Source organism: Sparus aurata, chromosome 19 (assembly GCF_900880675.1).
Source record: "Sparus aurata chromosome 19, fSpaAur1.1, whole genome shotgun sequence".
NCBI classification, from domain to species: Eukaryota; Metazoa; Chordata; class Actinopteri; order Spariformes; family Sparidae; genus Sparus; species Sparus aurata.
In genome coordinates this window covers 1818253-1841564 of record NC_044205.1, presented here as the reverse complement: position 1 = coordinate 1841564, position 23312 = coordinate 1818253, and the positions used below count along the sequence as shown (strand labels likewise).

General features: G+C 41.1%; 1 protein-coding gene across 2 annotated transcripts in view; it reads left to right on the top strand.

Annotated features, from left to right (window-relative positions):
• Positions 1-23312, top strand: part of snx7 (sorting nexin 7) — a 148624-nt gene that overhangs the window by 26536 nt on the left and 98776 nt on the right. Inside the window, exons 6-7 of one of the 2 annotated variants that reach the window (XM_030397670.1) lie at positions 5648-5734; positions 8890-9168. In XM_030397670.1, the coding sequence (XP_030253530.1) occupies positions 5648-5734; positions 8890-9153 (351 nt within the window). In that variant the 3' untranslated portion in view covers positions 9154-9168. Of the gene's footprint in view, positions 1-5647; positions 5735-8889; positions 9169-23312 lie in introns of those variants that run through there. The other variant, XM_030397671.1, reaches the window with a different exon arrangement.

Here is a 23312-nt window from a genome sequence, read left to right as displayed (position 1 = left end):
CTCTCCACCCCAGAGAGCCCCAGCACCAGCTTACAGAGCTTCTGTAGGCTATATTGGCTGAACACAATTCAATAAAAAGTCAGCACTGAATGTTTACACCCATGGCAACTAGATACTTTATTATTTTCATATTGATACTGAAGTTAAAGCTAGGGTCTCCTGGAGAGCTAGCAAGAGAGCTAGCAAGATTTGAAAGTGGCACCTCCTTTAAGTTCCACCCCCCATCCCGTCAGTGCTCTGTCCAAAGCCATTCCCCCACAAACTTGAACGCGCATCTGTTAGTGGGACTCAGTAGGGAGAAGGAGATGCCGGAGCCTGACGCAGCAATTCAGCTTAATTTAGCACGGAGCAGACAGGAAGTCAAGCACTGAAATAACAAACTACATCCAGTTACTTTTCAAAATAAAACACTCCGTGTTGACACCAGCACACATCGTGAGGCCAGCGGTCTACCGTACTGCGCTTTGGCTGACTCAAACCGCAACTGGTGGGGATTGCCGGAAGGCGGAGAAAAACAGGATCGGAGCCGCAACGCAGCGGACCCGTATTCAGTGGAAATTGGGCCGACTCATTAGCCATTCTCATGGCTAAAAACAACACACAAAGAAGCTAACGTTAGCTTTGGGCTAATACGAGCTGCAAACGTAGCCAAGTTGGCAAACTTTACATGAAAATTACAAAAACCCCCCCGAAACAAATCAAATAATTACCTGTTGAACAGAAAGAGAGCAACCTCTGCATCACTTTTCAGGCTCTTCACATGCCCCGGTTGTCTCCACCGCTCAAACGCCACACCGATGTCGACTCGGTTTGACTTCTTTCTTTATCCAGAGCCTTTTTCGTGGCAGCCTTTTCTGCCTCAGGCTTTCTTTTCCTTGCCTCATTAGCGAGATGAGCTGTTACAAGTAACGCTGGCTGCATTTTCTCTGCCATTGTAACCAAATGAACGTCTTCTCCTGCAACTCCATACTTCTGCAGAGGAGTGTGCTGAATATTTACAGCATCAGTGAAACGTAACGTTTGCACGTGCGGAGGAAGGAGGGACAGAGGGGGGCGCAGGCAGAACGAGACATGAAGGCATATGACCAATCCGTGCTATTCGGGCCTAATAGCACGGATTGGTTAGCTTTTTCTCAGTCCTGCAGCTGCCACAGAGGTCTGATTATTTTTGTGCCTTTTTCTGAATACATAATGTAGTGACTACTCTCAGGATAGCAGGATCATTTCACCCAGTATAACAAAATGTGTTTCTGAACAACATTACAGACCCTAGCTTTAATATGTATAGTCAAACTGTTTCACTTAAGATATTTATTTTCTTCTTCTTGTTATTATTTCATTCATGTCAACACATGTTTACAAATGTTTCTTACAATAAAACATCTTTCCTAACAGTCTGTTGTCCAGCAGCCATTACTCCCACAAACTAAGCCGTTGCCATGGTCACACGATGCTGTCTTCACGTCTTCCGCAAGCAGGAAGAGGTGGGCGGCACCGTGGGCAGCGCACACAGTAGCTCATTAGCATTTAAAGGGAAAGGCACTGAAACCTGGAGCAGGGCTGTGAAACTGGTGTTTCAAGAACCCTGCTGTGCTCAATCCTTAAGCTTTTTTGACCAAAGCATGTTACTAACATTCCATTTAGACATCAAGGAACCATGTCAAGAAGCAGAAATTACCATAATATGGGACCTTTGAGGTACAGTGACAGACTCAGTTCACTGTAATTCCACAGAAAAGTTAAGATCAGACAGTTTTTGGGTGTTTCAAGAATAGCATTTTGGAGACTTGTTGTTACTCCTCTGTGCTGGTCTCCGAAAGGCTAAAAGTCATTGGAAAACTCTATTTGTTTTTTGTTTTCTTTTTACAGAATAGCTTCATCTTTAAAGACAAACTATGCTCTTTTTTGACCAACAAACTTACAACATTAATTTTTAGCGCCACATTTCTCCCAAAATTATGATCATGGAACTGTGATTACTTAAACATTATAATACCTATTGAAACTTTGAAATACACATCAATAGGTAAAATTCGAATTTATATTTTAATGTTCAAATAAAGTCTCTATGTGAAAGTAAGTAACCCAAGTGCCATTAGCATGTAGCGGAAAACCCAATTTGGAGAAATCTGGGGCTTATCGTGGGTATGTGTTGCACAGATATTTGAGGAACACGGTGGCCGATGTCATCAACTGCAGGGATGAGGGTCGTGGTCCGCAGATTGCCGCTTGCGGCTATATTACTGTTTTTAACGTTATGCAAATTAGCAAAGAATCTGTAAAAGCGGCTTTCATGGTGCAGGCTTTTTTGTAGAGGACTATCAGGATGACGTGTATGAAAAAATTCAAGTCAGTAGCACTTACGGCTTGGCGGGCAGAGCCTTTCGAGGTTTACACCCTATGTTATAGCGCCCCCATCTAACGGATTGGGATCAAACCCCTTCGGGGTTAGAACCCTAATAATAATAGACCAGCACAATTTTAGAAGGATTCTACCCCTTCGAGGTTAGTAACCTAATAAACGGGCACAATTTCTAACCAGCAGTTCTACGCCTTCGGGGTTAGAGCCCTAAGTATAGCCGCAAGCGGCAATCTGCGGGTTCTAACCTCTTTCGCCCCAAACCGGCCACCCTGAACCTCATCCCCCACAATTTTTGGAGCAGCATTTGGATGTCATTTATACTCAAAGTACCAAGTTTCGTGTCTATGGGTCCTTCCGGCTCGCCATAAATTAATAAAACGCAAACAATGGTGGTTAATGATGGCTAGGCCACGCCCACTTTCACCTGTCAACATGGCACTCAAGATATAAGTTAATACTTTCCCCTAGAGCATGCATACCAAATTTGGTGAAATTCCGTCCTGTGGTCTTTGAGATACGCATGTGTAGCATTTACAGCGCCCCCTATAGGTTGAGCTCAACATGTTTTGGGAGGCAGATTCCCAGTCCTGTTGTGAAGCTACCCACCAAATTTTGTGATGATGGAGCAAAGGGTGTAGGAGTTATGGCCAATCATTTCTAAGCCCCGCCCATCGGGAAAATACATTGGTCCGTGGCGGCCATGTTTTTTGACCAATCTAGCTCATATATAGGTGAAATATGTTGTTTCATCCCCCGAAGCTGTATACCAAATTTGGTGTTGATAGAGTCAATCTGTCAAAAGTTCGATTCATTTTACTGTTTTTCACATCATGCAAATTGGCAAAAAATCTAGGTAGGCGGAGCTTTATTGTCCAAAAGGCTTGTTTGTAGAGCACTTGGACTTGTGTGTCAAATGTCAAGTCAATCAGACTTACGGTGTGAAAGGCGTGGCATATTTTAATAAAAGTTGATGCACATCATTTCCATTCATTGGGCCAAGTTTTAAGTTTCTGGCCCATTCCAGCTCACGGGAATTTGAGCTCAAATAATAATAATAATAAACTGGCACAATTTCAGAAGGGTTCTTCCCCTTCGGGGTTATAACCCGAATGATAATAATAAACCAGCACATTTTCAGAATAGTTCTAACCCCGAAGGGGTAATTAGAAAGTGTCCTGACAGGAAGGCTTCACAGCGGCTGATTAAAACCGCTCAAAACATCACCGATACCCATCTACAGAGCATCATTAGTCCCATTCAAACTACTCTTTGAGCGCCTAGATCATGCGGCTATTTTCTGCCTCGTCGTCTGTATGAATGTTACAGATGCAGAGGGGGGACAGTTTCGCTGTGGCTCTGATGCCCCTCCAGAAGTAGTATCCGAGCCGCAGCAAGGGTGAGCCGGCGTCTCCTGGTGGTGATTATGGGACTTGATTCAGAGCAGCAAACTGTCACGTCTTTGTCACCTTCCACTATTGTGTTGTTGCAGTTACTGTCACACTGTGACGGGAGCCCTTCTGGACCAATACTTAAGTGAACTTTCCCCCAGAAAACAGCCTCCCGCCCCGTAAGTGAGAGAGTCAGACAGCGTCCAGTTTACTGATGGCGATTATGTAATTATGTCATTTAGAGCTAAAAAATAACTTTGTCACTTTCCAGGATGCATTGTGAGTCATGATCTCAATACACATTATAACTGCATCCATATGATTATAAACAGTCAGCTGGTACATGTTTAGATTAACAGGAGGACACCGAGCGGACATTAAAAAAAATTAAACACAGTCAGCACTCCGCCATTAAAAAATATTTTTTTTACTCATGTAGCATCAATAACTCACATTTTGTTCTACAACCCTGGTGTTGTAAAAACTTTGAAATGCTGTTACATATGTAGAGTATTTGCAGCCTAGACTGTGATGTTTCATTTAGTCCAGCTTTCCTGACTGACTTAATCAGCATTTTTCACATAATCTCCATATATTCATAGTGATAATAGTGTATTCCAGTCAAAGTCGGAATTTCGTTGTTGAAATTTCCAACATCTGACCTCCAAACATTTCAGGTGCTCAACACTAAAGATAAACAAAAAACTTAGCCAACCATGCTAAACTGATGGTTCTTTGGTAAGCGTACACACAAGTGAATCCTCAGCAGTGCAGCCTCCTGTCATATATAAATGAGGAAGAGAATGACACTTGAGGTAACACATTTATATTTCATAGCATGCTTATATTTGGAAACATACTTTTAATTCAGTGGCCTAACACAAATACTGTCGTCTACAAACACATCCTGCCTCCTCCTATGGATGCTGCCAATGTTATGTGATGTCAAACAACTGTTCCCTCATTAGTCGGATTAGATACATTTTGCTTTGAGTTTACAAGTAGGAAGTGTGACTTTGAGAAGCATTCCATGGCATTCCAGTAGGAGGCTGAAAAAATGTTGTTTTCCAAGTTGTTCCAAGACTTCGGCCACTGCCTTTGTCTCCAGGGTGTTGTGCAAAGGGAGGGTTGAGCTCATTATAGTGTTAGCTCCATGCTCGTATGACCGCATTTGTGCATGCTGAGCAGATGTGTTCCCTCGCAAAGATGGTTATCCACATGCGGATACTGGGCTTTATATCACGTGCACACTTCTGGTTTAAATGTGCATATGTTTTTAGACTTAATGCCATCAAGGAGCTACATTTCTCACTTTGTCGGCTGTTTTGGTGCCTTTTTAGGCCTGGTTGCATTAGGGTCATCCTTACTAAGGGTGAGATACACAGAGGATTTGATTGTTTTAGGTGCTGTGGGGTTTTCTTTTTCTTTCAAGCTCTGATATCAGAGTCACAAAACATGACAACAACAGTAATGCCTTGTTATTATTTCATCTTGTGTGCAATAAATGTGTCTCCAAGAGAGCCATTGCTTTTAATTTTATACAAAAACATAATCAGTGTAAACTTTAAAATAACTTCAGTGCCTTTAGCGATTTCCTAAAAACAGTTTCACTAAAGGGTTTATAGTTTTTTAATTTCTCATTACTTCAATGTCTGGACTAGTCTGTTGAGCACTTAAAAATGGGGAGAACTCTGAGAACATGACTTCCATGCAGATCAGTAAGCATAATTTATTTAAATTGATTACTCTACAGCACCAACCACAGAGATGTTAGGATGCTTTGAGAAAATGTTTGTAAAAATTAACATGCGTAGAATCACACTCAAAAACATTCATGTATCGATTGCTGTGGGAAAGCAAGTTTTATGTGATGTAAGTCTTTGCTGGTCTGTCTCAGGCTGTGATGAGACGGAGGGACAACATCCAGGCTGAGTTCGAAGCCAAGAGTGAAGCCCTGGCATCCAGAAAAGCTGACCAAGACGCAGTAAGTGTGATTTTACATCCACACACACTGACAGGAAACCAGACAGACACCAACCACCCTCCCTTCCCACATCTTTTTGAGCCAACTGATGTGTTTGTGTGTCCTCCAGTCATCGTTCTCAGGATTAGCTTTAATAAAGTGAAGCACAGAGAGGGGCCTCTTCAACAGGGCCACCCTCAGCTCATATTGGGGGGGAAAAGGAACTTCCTGGGAGGATTATCTAGATATCCATGCTTGTCAGTTGGAAGTCAGTTCTCTGTTCAGTGGGAGTAAGAGCTGTCAATATTATTTCACACTGTAAGCCTAGCAGCTAATCACGGCGTAATGAAAATTCCCATATCCTCTTTATATGATGACTGGCTTCTAAATGTCTGGAGACAAAGGATGAAGGAGGAAGGTTCGTAAAGGACAAAGCTATATTTAGCTTGTGTGTGTGTGTGTGTGTGTGTGTGAGTGTGCAGCTGTGCATCCCCCTCACCCCACTGATATCAAAATCCATCTGTGAGATTTTAATGAAGAAGCAGGACTGAGTTTTTACCCCCTCGGTATTGTATCCCTGCTCTAACTGGCTGTGTGTGTGTGTGTGTGTGTGTGTGTGTGTGTGTGTGTGTGTGTGTGTGTGTGTGTGTGAGAACGGAGAGGCTTTAATTCAGTCCTCCAGCTTTTAATGCATTTCAGTCTGCTTCTGCCTTTAACAGATCTGAACTAATGAGAAGGGAAATATCAAATAGAGGTCTTTGTTACTGCTTCCAACAATGTACCACACATTGAGTTTAATGAGAGCCCAGAAAACACAGCAGCTTTCATTCAGCTTTTATCTGAAGGACCTCCCTTTTAATATATTAATTCATTTCTTATCTGGAGAAAATGTTGATTTTTAAGAAGTTGTCATTTAAGGAATCAGGCGGACCACCCGTGTTACTGGATAAAGAACAGGGCTTGTGGTAAAGGTTGACAGAATTTTTTTAGCTGAATCCTGACCAATATATCAGTTGGCTAATATTATACTGGTATCATCGTATATGCTGTCCAATACGGGCCTATGCAAAAACTTTTCTAAAGCACACAGCATACAGCAGATAGAGATGCTCAGGGTATAGTATAATTACTAAATTCCCAGTGAATTTTACTGATTCAGTGCACCAGTGTCAATTTGTACAATATAATTGATTACTGAACTGTCAAAAAACCTGCCTGTTACATCTAGATCATAAGTAATAACCATATTTGAGGAATCACTGTAAAAAATGTGTGTACATCTACCGATATATCAGAATTTTTTACTCACTAATATAGGTATCGTCATTGGTATGGTCGGGCTCTATCTGAGGTTTCTTTGTAGTAACTTCAGTTCTACAAGTCTTAGTGTTATAGCGATATTATTGTTTCTGTACCTATAGGATGAATTTAGTTAGTCACTCCATCAGTCAGTAATACTATACATGTTATGTATACTTGGCATTAAACACCTCGCAGTCCAGGTCATTTCCGGTATTTTAGCATTTCCATCAGGGGCGTTGCTAGGAGTGCAAAACATCTGGGGCTTTAGCCTCAGTTACCTTGAAAAAGTTATCTGATTACTGATTACTCCTTTAAAAAGTACAGCCAGCACAGAGTGTACAACAAACCTTAATATTCTCATCTTTAGCTGACACAACTCAAAATAAAGACACATCTCTCTCCTCCCTCCATTGTTGTTTGTGTTTGAGTCGCTGCGTGGTGTTACACGTGTGTAACGCCCGCCAACGTAATATGCCCACAAACGTAATAAAAATCTAGAGCATTTAATGTAATCAACCCACAAATGTAAAACATTTTCCACAAACGTAATAGCCTACTACAAATGTAAATGCCATTTCCCACAAATGTAATAACTATTCCGTTTGCAGGGATTTATTACGTTTGCGGGAATGTGAAAATCTTTATTGTAATAACTTCCCACAAATGTAATATTACAATGAATAATGGTCGTTGTGGTTGTTGTTTGTTTGCCTATACACCTACTAATACTACTGACTGTGGGTGCAAAATCCAGCTGCTGATTCTCCGCTCCACTATCACACAACGGATCAGAGCCGCACTCTTGAGGTTTCCTAATAATTAGTAGGAGTGAAGAGTCCAAATTAAGGCTTGCTAGCACTAGAATGGCCAAGACGGTCATTTTGACCGTTTTCAAATTTATATTTTCAATAACTTTGTTGATGCTGCGCATCATTACCTGCATGAATGTGTTACATCAAAATGAGTCAGAAGCAGCAGCAGCCCCTTCCTAGACATGGTCTTACATGAAGAAAATGAATTTTGGGCTGTTTTGGGTTTTTATGTGTTTCAGAATTAATACAATCTCAGCTTTAAGATATAGGCCCTATACAAGATAACCATCGTTGGCAATTAATCAGTGTTTTCCCCCAAACACCTATTAATTGACAGCGCTGAATAGAGTTTATTGACAGTGGAGACAGCTTGTGTCAGGGATGGAAATTAGCAGCCGCCACTTGCCAAATGCGGGTGAATTTGCGCACTGGCGGGTGAATTAAATTAGTTTACCAGCCACTGTGGCGGGTTCATTCCAGTCAGATCTGATCCAATTAATCTTAATGATCGATATCTTGGCTAAGGCATAACAGTGCGCTTTTCACGACCAGTTAGATTCAGTCAAATGATATGTTTCTGATTGGACCAAAGTGTCAGTTGGACTTCAGAAGGGCCGGAATTCCAACATTACTAGAACGGTCGAAAGCAGTCATTGTGACCGCTAGATTTTAAACTGTATACTCTCTGCCAGTTGAGTGATGAATGCATTCATTATGTCTATTTTTAAAAAAACGAAATGACACCAAAATGTACCTTTTTATCAGTTTAATTACACATTTCTCAATATTCATAATATCGCACATAATCACCCGTAATTATTGCATATATTTACACAAGATTTAAATAGAAAAAAACTCAGAACAATTTATTTTAACACTTAATAATATATAATGACAAAATAATAATAATCAAAAAAGCTGCAAACGAGCTGATCTAAAACAAACAATGAGCCGTTGTGATCAATGGTCACAGTCTACACAGATTACCTTTGCTCTCCTCACACAGTTACCACACACGGGCTTGTGGCATTTCAAGTGTCCAATGTTTTGTTCCGTTTGCAGCTCTATCGGACCGGCACTGCCTCGGTGTCCGTGTCTGCTGCTACTGCAGCGGTTGCTTCTGCTGCTGTCCACCTTGTGCCGACTGCCGCGGCCGCTTTCCCCTCCATGTATTCTGCCCTCAGCTCCGCTGCCAGTTGCTGCAGGACTTTCCTCCAGGCTCTCCTGCTGCTGGTGCACTCCTTGAATAAGATGCAGGCATTGATCCCAGCCAGGTCGAGGTGTTATGGAAGACCACTACTGGCTATTTTTGCGTACCGCCTTTGACGGATAATGCCCTCACCATCTGGTCCGGGACGTCCATGCCGTACTTGCTGTTGTAGTACATCACAGACTCTGGTTTTGCCTTCGCCGCACTAAAGGTGCCCACACCTGTGTGCACGGTGCTCAGGATGCAGACATTCTTCCTCGGCTTTCCCTGGTATACAGTTAGAGTTGCATCACTTCAGCACCTTTGTGTTGAACAGCTCTGCTTGCTGTTTCATGGAGGGGGCAGCTCCCTTTTTTTTTTTTTTTGCCCATGGTGCAACCCAGGCTATATAATACAACTATATAATAATTAACTTACAAGTAAATTCTCAAAGAAGCACAAAAAATGTAACAATGAAACCCCACGAAATGATGTGTGGTCAATATGATTGCTTATGGCTGAAATGGGTAAAACATATCATATTTCCTTTTCCTGTTGTGCAATTTATATAGAAACTATTCTAAATTAAAATACGGACACTTTCAGGAAATGTCATGCATTTTTTTCATTCAGCAAAGTTATTGAACATATAAATTTGAAAATGGTCAAAATATAATCAATTTTATTTGTATAGCCCAAAATCACAATCACATTGCCTCAGTGGGCTTTACAATCTGTACAGTGAACAGCATCCTCTGTCCTTAGACCCTCGATTTGAGTGAGGAAAAACTTCACATGTTGATGGAAAAAAAAAAACCTTTTAACAAGGTAAAAAAAAACAATGGAAGAAACCTCAGGAAGAGCCACAGAGGAGGAATCTCTCTTCCTCATGACCGAGCAGGACGAGGCATCGCCAAGTGGTGCCCGAGCCACACGACCTCCTGTCTACCATGATGACCTGGAAGAGGGCAGGCCACACAAGATAATTAGTCATAGACAGAGAGAGGCATCAAGGTTAACAGAAATATAGATATGAGGAGATAGTGAAGCAGAGGAGAGCAATGGTACAGCAGGAGCCCGGAAACAGTAGATGGTCCCAGGGGGCCGTGGTCCATCAGAAGGGAGCCTGAATGAAAGAGGGGAGAAGGAGAAAGAGAAGGAGGAGAGGGAGGAGGAAGCTATAGAGAGTGTAAAGAGTGACACAGCTTGCAGCTTGTGGGAACAGAAAACAAAAACAAAGGTTAGAGAAATGCAATATTGATCAGAATAAACAGATTGTTTCTCGTCGGCAGCACAGTGTAAATCTAGCACTATAGGAACTCAATTGAGACTGACACCGACCCACTGAAGAAGCTTACAATTGATATCAGGGCTATTTAATGGCTAAATCGAAGAAGTGAGTTTTGAGTTTAGATTTAAAGGCGTCAACAGAGCCAGATTGTCTGATGTCAGCTGGGAGGTTATTCCAGAGGAAAGGAGCCCGATAAAAGCCCTGCAGCCAGCTGACTTCTTTTTGATCCTGGGAACCATCAGGAGCCCTGAATTTTGAGAGCGTAATGCCCGAGTTGGCATATATGGTTTAATGAGATCTGACATGTATGACGGGGCAAGGTCGTGTACAGTTTTGTATGTCATCAGCAGCACCTTAAAGTCTGATCTTAGATGTACTGGGAGCCAGTGCAGAGATGCTAAGATTGGTGTAATATGATCAAATTTTCTTGTATGCGTTAAGACTCTGGCTGCAGTATTCTGAACCATCTGAAGACTTTTAGTGTTCTCACGTGGAAGACCTGAAGGCATTGCAGTAATCCAGCCTAGACGAAAACAAAGGCATGAATCAGGATCTCTGCATCCGCGGTGGACAGGAAGGACCTAATTTCAGCTATATTGCGCAGGTGGTAGAAGGCGATCTTGGTAATTTATTTGATGTGCTGATCAAAAGAGAGTGTAGAATTAAAAGTAACAGCTAGATTCTTGACGGTTGAGCTTTGAGAAATAACGCAGTTGTCGAGAGTTACAGTCACCTGATCAACATGGTCTCTCTGTCTGGCGGGAGCGATGACCAGCATCTCAGTTTTTTCCGAATTTAGGAGCAGGAAGTTTTCTGACATCCACTTCTTCACTGTATATAGGCAGGTCTCTAGTTTCGTGATTGGAGGTTTGTCATCAGCTTTTAAGGGCACATACAGCTGAGTGTCTTCCGCATAGCAGTGGAAATGTATTCCATAGCTCCGAATAATTTGGCTGAGCGGTGAAATATATAAAGAGAAGAGCAAAGGGCCCAGAACAGAGCCCTGGGGAACTCCATACTTCCCAGCAGTAAAAATCGACGAAGTACCATTGTACCATTCTTTCGGACAGGTACGATTTTAGCCAGGCTAGGGCCAGGCCAGAGATGCCAAATTGACTTTCAAGTCGGTCTGACAGTATGCCATGATCTATAGTATCAAATGCAGCGCTGAGATCCAGTAACATGAGCACTGAGGTTGAGTTGGAGTCTAAGGTAAGTAAAATGTCATTTACCACTTTAGTAAGGGTGGTTTCAGTGGAGTGGCAGGCTCTGAAAGCTGACTGAAAAGGTTCCAGGAGATTATTATTGAGTAGGTAGCCTGAAACTTGTTGTTGGGACACAACTCTTTCTAAGAGAAGAAGGGAAGGTTGGATACTGGTCGATAGTTATTTAGTGATCCTGGGTCGAGGTGTGGTTTCTTAAGTAGAGGCTTAACCACAGCAGACTTAAAACTAGAAGGGACAACACCAGTCATGAGTGATGAGTTAACAATATTTAACAGTGTAGGTCCCAGTGCTGGCCATAGTTCTTGAAACAGTTTTGCCGGAAAGGGGTCCAGACGCAGGTAGTTGGCTTGGAGGATGAGACAATTTTGGACAGTATCTCAAGGGAGATATTTTCAAAAGTGTTTAGAGCTGAGACTAACAGAATCGACAGCAGGATATTTTTTAACAAATTTTGATGAGGAAGCCAGAGATGATGAGTTAATTTTATTTTATTTTATTTATTTATTTATTTTAATTTATTGTTTTCCTTTTACAAAACATTTTATGAAATAACACAACATGAACATGGGGTGTTTTCTGTCACAATATTACAGCAAAATAATTAATCACTCAAGTACATCTTGATATAGAAAAGAGACTTACACAAAGGAAGGGCGTTTCAGGGAAATGTACATTTTCCATTGCTTCCAGATGTCATTGAATTTAGATTGCTGGAGCCTCATTGAAAAAGTGATTCTTTCCATTACATACACATCATAAATAATATCATACCATTCGTCTATAGATGGGACATCTGGCTTGAGCCATTTCCTTGTAATGGCTTTTCTAGCAGCTAGACTCAATATTCCAAATAAATATTTATTTTTCACACTTACATTAGCTGAGTGTACAAGCCCAAAAAGAAGTTCGTCCCAGTTAAATGTAATGCCAGTTCCAAATATAGATTCTAGTTCTGAATAAACCTTGCGCCAAAAAATATTTATTTTGGGACAGGCCCAGAACAAATGGTAGTGATTGGCTTCCTGAGAATGACACAACCTCCAACAGCTAGAAGATCCTGTATGGTAGCCATGCTGAGCAGGTGTAGTGAAATACCCAATGAGACACTTCCAGCCGAAAGATCTCCATGAGTTTGAGCATGATATCCTCCACTGGAACTCACAGTATTTAATCCAAGTATATTCTGAAAGGTGGCTGTTGGATTCCCTGTCCCATTTTTGTTTTACATACGTGGTATTCACTATTTTTATTTCCTGCAGGCCTCTATACAGTCTCGAGATGACTTTAAGCATGGAATCTGTCCTATAAGCACTGATAAACACTTTTAACAAACCGTTTTCAAACGCCTTTTGGCCTTTGGACATACTGCTGTTTAGGTGGTGTCGTATCTGAAGATATCTAAAAAAGTCACTATTGTTGAGACCATGTAGCCTTTTCAGCATCTGAAAGCTCTTCAGTGTTGACTGGTTGAACAAGGTACAATATGAGGAGAGACCCCGGCCAACCCATACTCTATAGTTGGCATCCATCTTATTTGGGGCAAAGTCAGGATCGTAGCAGCACCATTTCAGAATCTTTACCTCTTCTAATATATCATTTCTAGTGATAACGTTTAACCATGTTTTCAGTGATAAGTTGATCCATTTATTTCCTATTTCCATCAAGCATTTAATTAGTCTTTTATCCCCTATTCTTGCTTGAATTGGCATCGTCCCTGATATGTTTTCTTCAATTTCCTTCCATCTTGCTTTGTAATCTGAGGCGCACCAACAGACCAGGATCCTCAGCTGGGCCGAAATATAGTAATCTTTTAGGCAGGGAAGAGCCAGTCCACCCTTTTTTTTTGATAATTGAAGTGTTTGGAACCTTATTCTCGGTTTTTTCCCCTGCCAAATGTAACGTGATAGTAATTTATCCCATTCGTTGAATTGTTTATCATTAATTTCAATTGGGAGGGTCTGGAATAGATATAGTATCCTTGGCAAAATGTTCATTTTTACCGATTCAATCCGAGATTCAAAACTTAATATTGGAACAAGATTCCATCTCCTCATATCTTCCTTTAATTTCTTGTTTAATAGATCAAAGTTTAAGTTGAATAATTTAGATAAATCTTTTGGGATGATGACTCCCAGGTACTTCATATGTTCTAGATCCCATTTTAGTTGAATCTTTGAAGTAATGTTTTGACTAGGTTTGTAATTGAAGTTTAGTATTTGGGTCTTCTGGATGTTCAGTTTATAGCCTGAGACCGAGCCAAAAGTATCTAAGAATGATAGTAGTTCCAATATTGAATCTTCGGGGTTTGACAAACTAATTAAAACGTCATCAGCAAATAAAGAAATCTTGTATTCTTGGTCTAATATTTTTATACCAGTGATATTATTGTTCTGTGTTATCCCCTGACTTAACGGTTCGATAAACAATGCGAACAACAATGGGCTCAATGGGCAGCCTTGTCTGGTCCCTCTTTCCAGGCCAAATGTGTTTGAAATTGCTCCATTTATTTTTACTCTGGCTTTTGGTTTATTATATAGTGCTTTAATAGTTTTAATAAAAATTTGATGAAATCCAAATTTGTCCAATAGTTGAAACAGGAACTCCCAATTAACCCGATCAAAAGCCTTCTCGGCGTCAAGGCTTAACATTACTGCCTGGAGTTTATTTTTGTTTATCTCCTCAATCACATGTAGCGTTCGACGAATGCTATCTTGTGTCTGTCTTTGCTGAATAAAACCTGTCTGATCTAGACTTATTATCTGAGGAAGAATATTTTCCATTCTTTTGGCCAAAATGTGGGTGAAGATCTTATAGTCTTGGTTCAGAACACTTATCGGCCGATAGTTTCCACAGTCTAACTTGTCTTTACCCTCTTTTGGTATCACGGAGATCACTGCTTCTTTCCAAGAGAGAGGAACAATGCCAGTTTTAAGCACATGGTTGTATGTAGTTTTCATTCTAGGGGTGAGTAAATCCTTCATCTCTTTGTACCACTCTGCCGGAAATCCGTCTGGCCCTGACGCTTTATTTATCCTTGAATGTGATATTGCCTTTTTAATTTCTTCCTCTGTAATTTCACCAATTAGAAACCTATTTTGTTCATCGCTCACTTTGGGTAATTTTATAAGTTTTAAAAAAGCTTCCATCCTTTCTTCATCTGTTTTGGGTCGGGTATATAAATTTGTGTAAAATGTTTCAAAGGTTTGTTGGATATCTTTTATTTTGTAGTGTGTAGAGTTGGTAATGGGGTCCCTTATTTTATGAATTGTATTTTCTGCCTGTTGCTTTTTTAATTTGTAAGCTAATAATTTAGCTGATTTACTTCCGGTATCATAATATTTTTGTTTCAGAAAAGTTAATTTTTTCTTAATATCATTTGAGTAAATTTCATTCAATTCATTTTTTTTCTTACACATTTCCATTTTTATACCTGGATTTAATGTCTTTTTATGTGCATTCTCTAATTTTTCCAGTTCCAACTGTAACTGTTAAATTTTTGCTTTTCTCTGTTTTTTCAAATTTGAGCAGTAGCCTATAAGTTTTCCCCTTAAAACCACTTTGCAAGCATCCCAAAGAGTTTGTGGGGATACTTCTCCATTGTCATTTTCATCAAAATATTGTTTTATGTCCGTTCTTATTTGTTCCCGCATTGGATCCAAGATCCCTGTATTTAGGCTCCAAATGGTCCTCTTTTTTTCGGTGTCTAATGTTACATTTAAGTAGACTGGTGCATGATCAGATAAATCCATAGTCCCGATATTGCAATTTGTAACCCTATACATGTCCCTTTGATACATAAAGTAATAATCGAGACCGAGCTCCCTCATCATTAATTTTATATTTTTAGAAGTCTTCTTGTGTAGCAGGGTTTTGATGCGTCCAGGGTTGGGTGTAGTCTGACATTAAAATCTCCCCCACAGATTAGGGTACCCTGCGCATCCGAGACTAATAGCTCAAAAATGTGTTTGAAAAATGTCCATTCAGATAGTGGAGGAGCGTAGACATTCAAGAAGGTAACTAAAGCGCCCTGTAAATAACCTTGGACCAGAACAAATCTCCCATCCAAGTCTTTCTTTTCATAAATGCACTCAAAATTTAATTTCTTAGAAATTAAGATTACCACCCCTCTCTTTCAGCCCTGTCTATAGGAAGACGAGTATTGATTAAATCGCCATCTTACAAGTTTTCCATGTTCCAAATTTGATAAATGTGTCTCTTGGAGGAGAGCTACGTCTATTTCTTCCCTCTTTAATTTTGCCATAATTTTGCTTCTCTTGATTGGATTGCCTAGACCATTTACATTATACGTAATGACCTTAATTAACTTGGTATTTTGAATTATATGTCATTTAAGTATAACTGAAGCCCTGAACGCCTCAATAAAAAAGAGATAGAGAAAGAAAAAAAGAAAAAAGGGAAAGACTTTTGCACCCCTGGTGCTGTGGGTAACATTAGCACCAACACGAACATTAACTACAACAAAATAGAGAGCATAACAAAAATACACAATGACTTCCAATGATGAGGCCTCTTTCATGGCCTCGTAACTCAGATGGAACGTGAGTTTAGAGGGAAAGTCTCTTCCATCTAACGATGAGAGAGAGCCCTCTTCAGCCTCTAAGCTGATAGACAGGTCCACAGCGTCCAGTAAAATGTCCCGACTTCACATACTTATTCCCTATGCCCTTAAAATTTTCTACTTAATAGGTGTAGTATTACACAAATAACCTCACAGAGGATATCTGTTTGCTAGTTTATGATTCTCTCATCTCAAAGTCAAGTCACAAGGAAAAATAGATGGTCGTTACATTATCACTACTTATCTAGTGTCCTGACGTCGGAATCTTTGAAGTGTCTCTTTGAAGCTGTGTTTGCCGTTCAGGTTCTCCCGGTTTCCTCACCTTCCGCTGGGTCGCCAAGACAGCTGGCTGATCTGATCCAAAAGAGAGGTTGGATTTTCCAAAACCGTCACCGGTATCCCCCTCACTGCCATGTCTGCCGTTGCCGCCTCTGCCGAGTTGTAGGTCACCGTGCCTTCCTTGTAGTACACCCGCAGCCTGGCTGGGAACGGAGTTTGAAATCGTATGTTTCTTTCCTTCAGAGCAGCCTTCGCCTCTGTGTAATCCCTCCGCTTCCTCAGCAGCTCCGGTGCGTAGTCATGGTCCATACGTATCTTCTTCCCCTGAAAGTCGAATCCCTTTCTTTGCCACGCTTTTTTGAGTACCTCCTCTTTCATTCTAAAACTCGAGAATTTGACCACGATGGATCTTGGCGGGGCTTCGGCCGGGGGTTTCGTGGTGAGCGCACGGTGCGCCCTCCCAATATTCAGGGCTGTGGAGGACGGGAGCTCCAGGCCTTTAATTAACAGATCTTCCACGAATGTTGTCATTGTTGCCGTGGCTTCTTCAGCTCCCTCCTTCACCCCATATAGTCTGACATTTTTCCGTCGGGAGCGCCCCTCCAGGTCCATCAATTTAGCTTCTGTTTGCGCCTGAAGTTTCACCAACTCAGCCAAGACCTCCTCTGAAGACTGGATTCGAGTCTCTGCTGCCTCTATACGCTCCTCCGTCTCTTCCACTCGTTTGTAGATCTTATTAATGTCCTCGCGGATGTCGATCAGTTTCTGGCTAGAGTCCTTTCTAAATTCTCGTTGCTCTTTTAGGATAGTTCCGAGATTAGCATCCTGGCTCTGTTCCGGGTCAGTCAGTAGCGTGTCCGCTAGCATGTTGTTGCTAGCTTGTGACAGTCGATCTTCTTCCATATCTTCGTTTTCCTTCCTTTGCATGACACTTTTCTTAACTCTCCTGGGCATAATCATTGGCCCGTTTCATTTGCATTTATATTTGCGAGTCACAGAGGAATTTCGAGTCGTGGCCGGGCCGTGTATACATTTCACCGTCGGGAGCCTGTTACTATGCTGCCATCCCTTCGCCAGCCAGACCAGAAGTCCGATGAGTTAATTTCAATTCTGATCTTATCAATTTTATTGCAAAAGAAATCTAAGAAATCATTTGCATGAAAGGGTGCACAGCTCACCGACTGTGTTATATGAGTAAGTTTAGCCACGGTGTTAAAGAGAAATCTAGGATTGTGTTTATTATTGTTTATTAGGCTGGAGAACTATGCTGTTCTAGCAGTATTTAGAGCACTCTTATAGTTTAGTACACTATCATGCCAGGCAAGATAAAAAACGTCCAATTTAGATTTACGCCATGCTCGTTCCATTTTCCTGCAGGCCTACTTGAGATCTCGGGTTTCGTCATTAAACCAGGGAGTAGATTTCTTTGGTCGTCTTGTCCTGGTAGAGACCGGTGCCACAGAATCGAGGAGTGAAACAAGTATTGAGTTCACTTCATTTGTGAGGCTTTCCACAGGTTTTGTCGCAGTCGCAAAAGGAGCCAGGACCCCAGGCACTTTATCACTGAGCGTCGCTGTGATTGCCGGGCTGATATGATGAGAAGTAAAAACATTTGTGTCATTGACATAGGGACAGGCTCATGACGCTTCAAATGTAATGAGAAAGTGGTACGACACAGCAGAGGAGACAGAAGCGACGTTCAGGGCTGACACATCAAGTCCATGGAAAATGATCAAATCCAGAGTTTTTCCACTGGAATGAGTGGGTTCATGGACAAGCTGAAAAGAGTTGGAAATATCAAAATGACCGTCTTGGCCATTCTAGTTCCAGCAAGCCTTAATTTGGACTCTTCACTGCTGCTAATTATTAGGAAACCTCGAGAGTGCGGCTCTGATCCGTTGTGTGATAGTGGAGCGGAGAGTCAGGAGCTGGATTTTGCACCCACAGTATTAGCAGGTGTATGGGCAAACAAACAAACAACAACCACAACGACCATCATACATTGTATTATACAATAATAACAGACAAAGATAATAGTAATGCACTGTGACTTGAATAAGTAACTTTAATCTGATTACTGGTTTGGATATATTGATGCATTAGATTACTCATTACTGGAAAAAAGTGGTCAGATTAGAGTAACGTGTTACCGACATCACTGCCTGCAGATTGAGTCTTTTTTTAGCGGGGGTCCAGTAAAAATTCTCCCCGGGAAATTTTAAAAATTGGGCTGTTAAGGATGCAATTTCAACATAGTTTGAGAAGGAAAGGAAGGCCAATCGTGAGGTCCTCATCATCATATTTTAATCACAAATAAAGCTAATTTTCCCTCACTACAGGCCTAATGAGTAATGTTTATGTTAAATATATTATAGCCTGTAATAAGACCTGTGTTGTGTGCATAGGCTATTAGAGCAGGTAGAACATTCCCTATTATAATTTCTCCGCTTAATTGTCTATCTGTATTAGGCCTACAGGAGGATTTGTAGGGTATTAAGGGAAAAAAATTGTCATTTAACAGAGACTACACACCCAGACTACACCCACCACCATAATTCCGATTTGATTTACCACAGAGGGCAAAATTAGAAAATAAAAGTAGAATGATTAACACATGCGCCTACCTGGTGTTAAGGTGACCATATAGAGGTTGAATTCACTGCGAGGCTGCTGAATCTGTGCAAGCAAGCTATCCCTGCTCCTCCTCAGGGGTTGGGGGAGATGATGTCTCACTCTCCAGCTCTTCTTGCTCTGACTGCGACTTTTTGTTTTCAAAGAGCCTCCTTATATCCAGAATAACTAACTACTAAAAACGCTGCAATGGTACTTAACAGTAGGCTGATAGATGGGCTCTGGTAATATCAGTGACGCATAGAGGGGGAAAGAATAACCGTGATGTTGAATTTGCAACAAATTATTCTTACTCTTCCCATATATGGGCATAAGGAAAGTCAGGTCAGCTTCTGCAAGATTAGCGCTGTTGACAATGTTACATTTGTGACTGCTGGCCGTTCGATATGCAACTACATAAAAACATCTGGGGCTGGGGTTATTATCATCATAAGGCAATTATATTTGATTTAAAAAATGTATGTATATTTTAAAGGCACAGAGATCCGGGGCTATTCCCAAAACATCCGGGGCTATAGCCCCGAATGCCCAGGTCTAATGACGCACCTGGTTTCCATTATCAAATGTTGTGGATATTACCAAAAGAACCCCTCCATGCTGTCCTGCTCTTTCTTTGCCCTTCTGTTGTGGTACCTGACCACTGATTGGTCAGTTAAAACAACCAGCGTCTTCTCATCCTCTGCGCTCTGGTGGATCTCCCAAGCTGTTTTTTCAGCAGTCTTCAGTCTCGCTGCCTGCAGCCTTTTCTCAAGCAAAGCTTGTTTCCCTGTTGTAATAAGCAACAACATACCAGGAAGAAAGTAAACAAATTGTGTGTGTTGTATGAGCTGTGGGTAGGGAGTGTGTGGTGGAGCAAGAGAGCATCAGAAAAAAGAGATGTGAGTCCAAGCAGAGCAGTGGAAGAACACGGCCATCTGTTTGTATATGCTGTTAATCTGGCAGTACAGTACAGTCCAGGTCAGGGTGTGTCAGCTTATAAATGCAGTGGCTCATAAATAAAGACCAGTCTACTCTGTTGTTTTCAAACAACGGATCTCATGTTTAGGTATATTGATTATGAGAAAAGTCTGGTTCTAAGAGTACTATACTATGTTGGTGTAAACATGGTATTATCACACTTCAGTAGGGTTGGGAACCGATGGTCCAAGAATCAGGCATCCATAAAGCATTGATACGAATCTGAGAGGAGGCGTGAGTGTGGGTTTCATTTTTGTTTTTCAATAAAAGTGTATTATTTGAGTAGACTTCCTGTGCCATCAAGGGCTGTAGCCTGCCAGAGTTGCTCCCTGTTGTTCGAGGATTTACTTGAATTTCTGACATGACCAACAAATAGCTGAATAGATTTGTATTTCTAGATGTGGTCCAAAAGTCAGTTTAGCTGAGGCATTGTCAGTGCAGTGATACACTAACACACAGCAGAGCGAAGCTGATCTGATTGGTTTATGCATCTGTTTAGTCGTAACTGCAAAGCACACTCCATGACTGAGCTGTCTCAAATACTAAGCTCACATTGTCTTTATTTATTATCACTTTTTCTGTATCAGTATGCATCTTCATAACACTGCAGTCACTTCTTAAACTCATCATATCTGGAGTGCAGACTGGAAAAGATATGATCAGTCCTCCAGAAATGTCATCTGTGAGCCGGGGTTCAAAACTGGCCTGACCAATATGATGAGGATCTTTCTGAATTTCAAACAGAACAGAATTAATTTATTCCCTTCTGTCAACATTCATCTGACCTTTATTATGAACTTATTATGATCAACCTTCCAGAGTCAGACTGAATATGATTGATATGATGATGATGACACAGCACAGCCAGGAGGGGGCAGTGTCACTCTGATTCAAACTCACACTGAGGAATAAGGTGAGATGTATGGAGCCAGAACGGTGACTTTAAAATTTGGCATCCAAAAAAAAAATTGGCATTGAAAACAAAACCAGTACTGAAAAAGGAAACATTGTCATTGAAACAATTATATTGAAAACATTTGTATTGGCACTGAAACAAGTATTGGCACTGAAAAAAGAAAGTAATTCAAATAATTCAAATCCGAAAATCTTATCATTTTATTTTATTGGGATTTTTTTGTATTTTTCAATGACAATCTTCAGATTTTTTCTTCATGTAAATTTTTTTATCAGTGACAGATTTTTTTTACAATGTCAGTTTTTTTTCAGTGTCACTGATTTTCAGTTTCAACTTTCTGTCACTGTTTTGGCATCGAGACGGAGGAGCCTGAGGGGACGGGCAAGTAGAGCGTGGTTTGCATATCATTTGAGAAGGTAATGGCAGCAGCCTGCGGGAAGGCGGGGCTGGACGGTCCAGCCACTATACACCATTTTACGGCCCGTGTGCCTGCCGTCTCTGGGCAACACAGAGTCCAACTACCTTGCGGACTTTTCTTCAAGCTCTCTCCTGATGTGCCCAAGTCTCTGTGTATCTGGTTCTGTCCCGGAGCTCCCGAGCTTCGGTCTCTATATGCGTATGGAGTGTGGTAGTAGTACCGGGGCGCCAAGCACGGAGCATTAGCCACAGTTAGCACAACAGTACAACAGCAGGCTGTTATTGCTTGTTGTGTTGCTCCGAGCCGGGGCTGCAGTGCCGACAGCAGCACTCTGGTCTGCTCTCCAAGCTCTGTGCCACCAGAGCGCTACCGGAGACCGGAGCTCCCCTATAAACTCAGTTCATGTGAAAAATATCACTATTCCTACAATGACTCCTTTGAGTCGAAGCAAATAAACTCAACAAGTCAGTATGCGGGGAAAATCAGCTGTGATTGTGCTACTGTGGTTCGTAGTAAAGTACAACAGACGGCTGTAATCAAGTAACAGACACATATTTTTATAACTGACTGACTTTTCTCCAAGCACTCTCTTTTATTGTCCGGTCTCTGTATGCGTGTATAGCGGTATGGTGGCACAGAGCTCGGGGAGCAGACCAGAGCGCTGCTGTCGGCGAGGCAGCCCCGGCCTGGAGCGACAGGCTGTTCTACTGTTGTGCTAACTGTGGCTAATGCACCATGCTCGGCGCCCCGGTACTACTACCACACTCCATACACATATAGAGACTCCCGAGCTCCGGGACAGGACCAGATATACAGAGACTTGGGCACATCAGGAGAGAGCTTGAAGAAAAGTCTGCGAGGTAGTTGGACTCTGTGTTGCCCAGAGATGGCTGGCACACGGGCCCTAAAATGGTGTATAGTGGCTGGACCGTCCAGCCCCGCCTTCCCGCAGGCTGCTGCCATTACCTGACCAAAAAAAAAAAACTGACATTGTAAAAAAATCTGTCACTGAAAAAAAAGTGACATGAAGAAAAAATCTGAAGATTGTCATTGAAAAATACAAAAAAATCCCAATAAAATAAAATACGATTTTCGGATTTGAATTATTTGAATTAGTTTCTTTTTTCAGTGCCAATACTTGTTTCAATACCAATACAACTGTTTTCAATACAAATGTTTCAATGACAATGTTTCCTTTTTCAGTACTGGTTTTGTTTTCATTGCCAATTTTTGTTTTGGATGCCAAATTTTAAAGTCACCGTTCTGGCTCCATAGAGATGCACCAAAGAATGTTTCATTATTGTTTAGTTTTGGCAAAAAGTTCCTTGAAAGAGTTGAAACACCAGGACTACTTTTGCAGTTTTAAGTTATATCATTTGTAATGCAATACTTTTAGATGGATCATGTTATGTTGTTAGTACTTTTATGACCTAAATACTTCTTCCTTAACACCTTTTAACAAATTAGTTAGTCTTAAGTTATTTATGTTAGAGTTAACCAAAGTGTCATTATTTGGATTGGCGGTCACACACACAATAGTCAATGAAGACATTTTTTTTGTTATAATCAGTAATTTTTATTGTTTTAAAACAAGAGAAATGACAACACACCAGATAGCCATAATCACAAGGCTACAAGAAAACAGACGAAATTAAAAAAAAAAAAAAAAAATTACATTCATATACATTCACTACACTTTGGCAGATGTGTCGGTAGTTAAACCACATATATCACAATTCAAAATAATTTCCTAAGAACTTGAGCCGGTATGTTGTTAGGTATATTTTGGACCTTTGATAAAGGAGATGTAATTCTTCCACTTTGCACAGTATTTATCTACCTGACTGGTCAACCTAAGCCCTCTGGCCCAGTGGCTTTTGAATATCACTGGCCCCACCATTCTAACCACTGGCCCAGGACAATGTCAGGTATCGATCCCCATAAAAACGAAAAAGAACATATCCCAGCCAATTCCTGCGGTCTAGCCATCAAGGCTGGA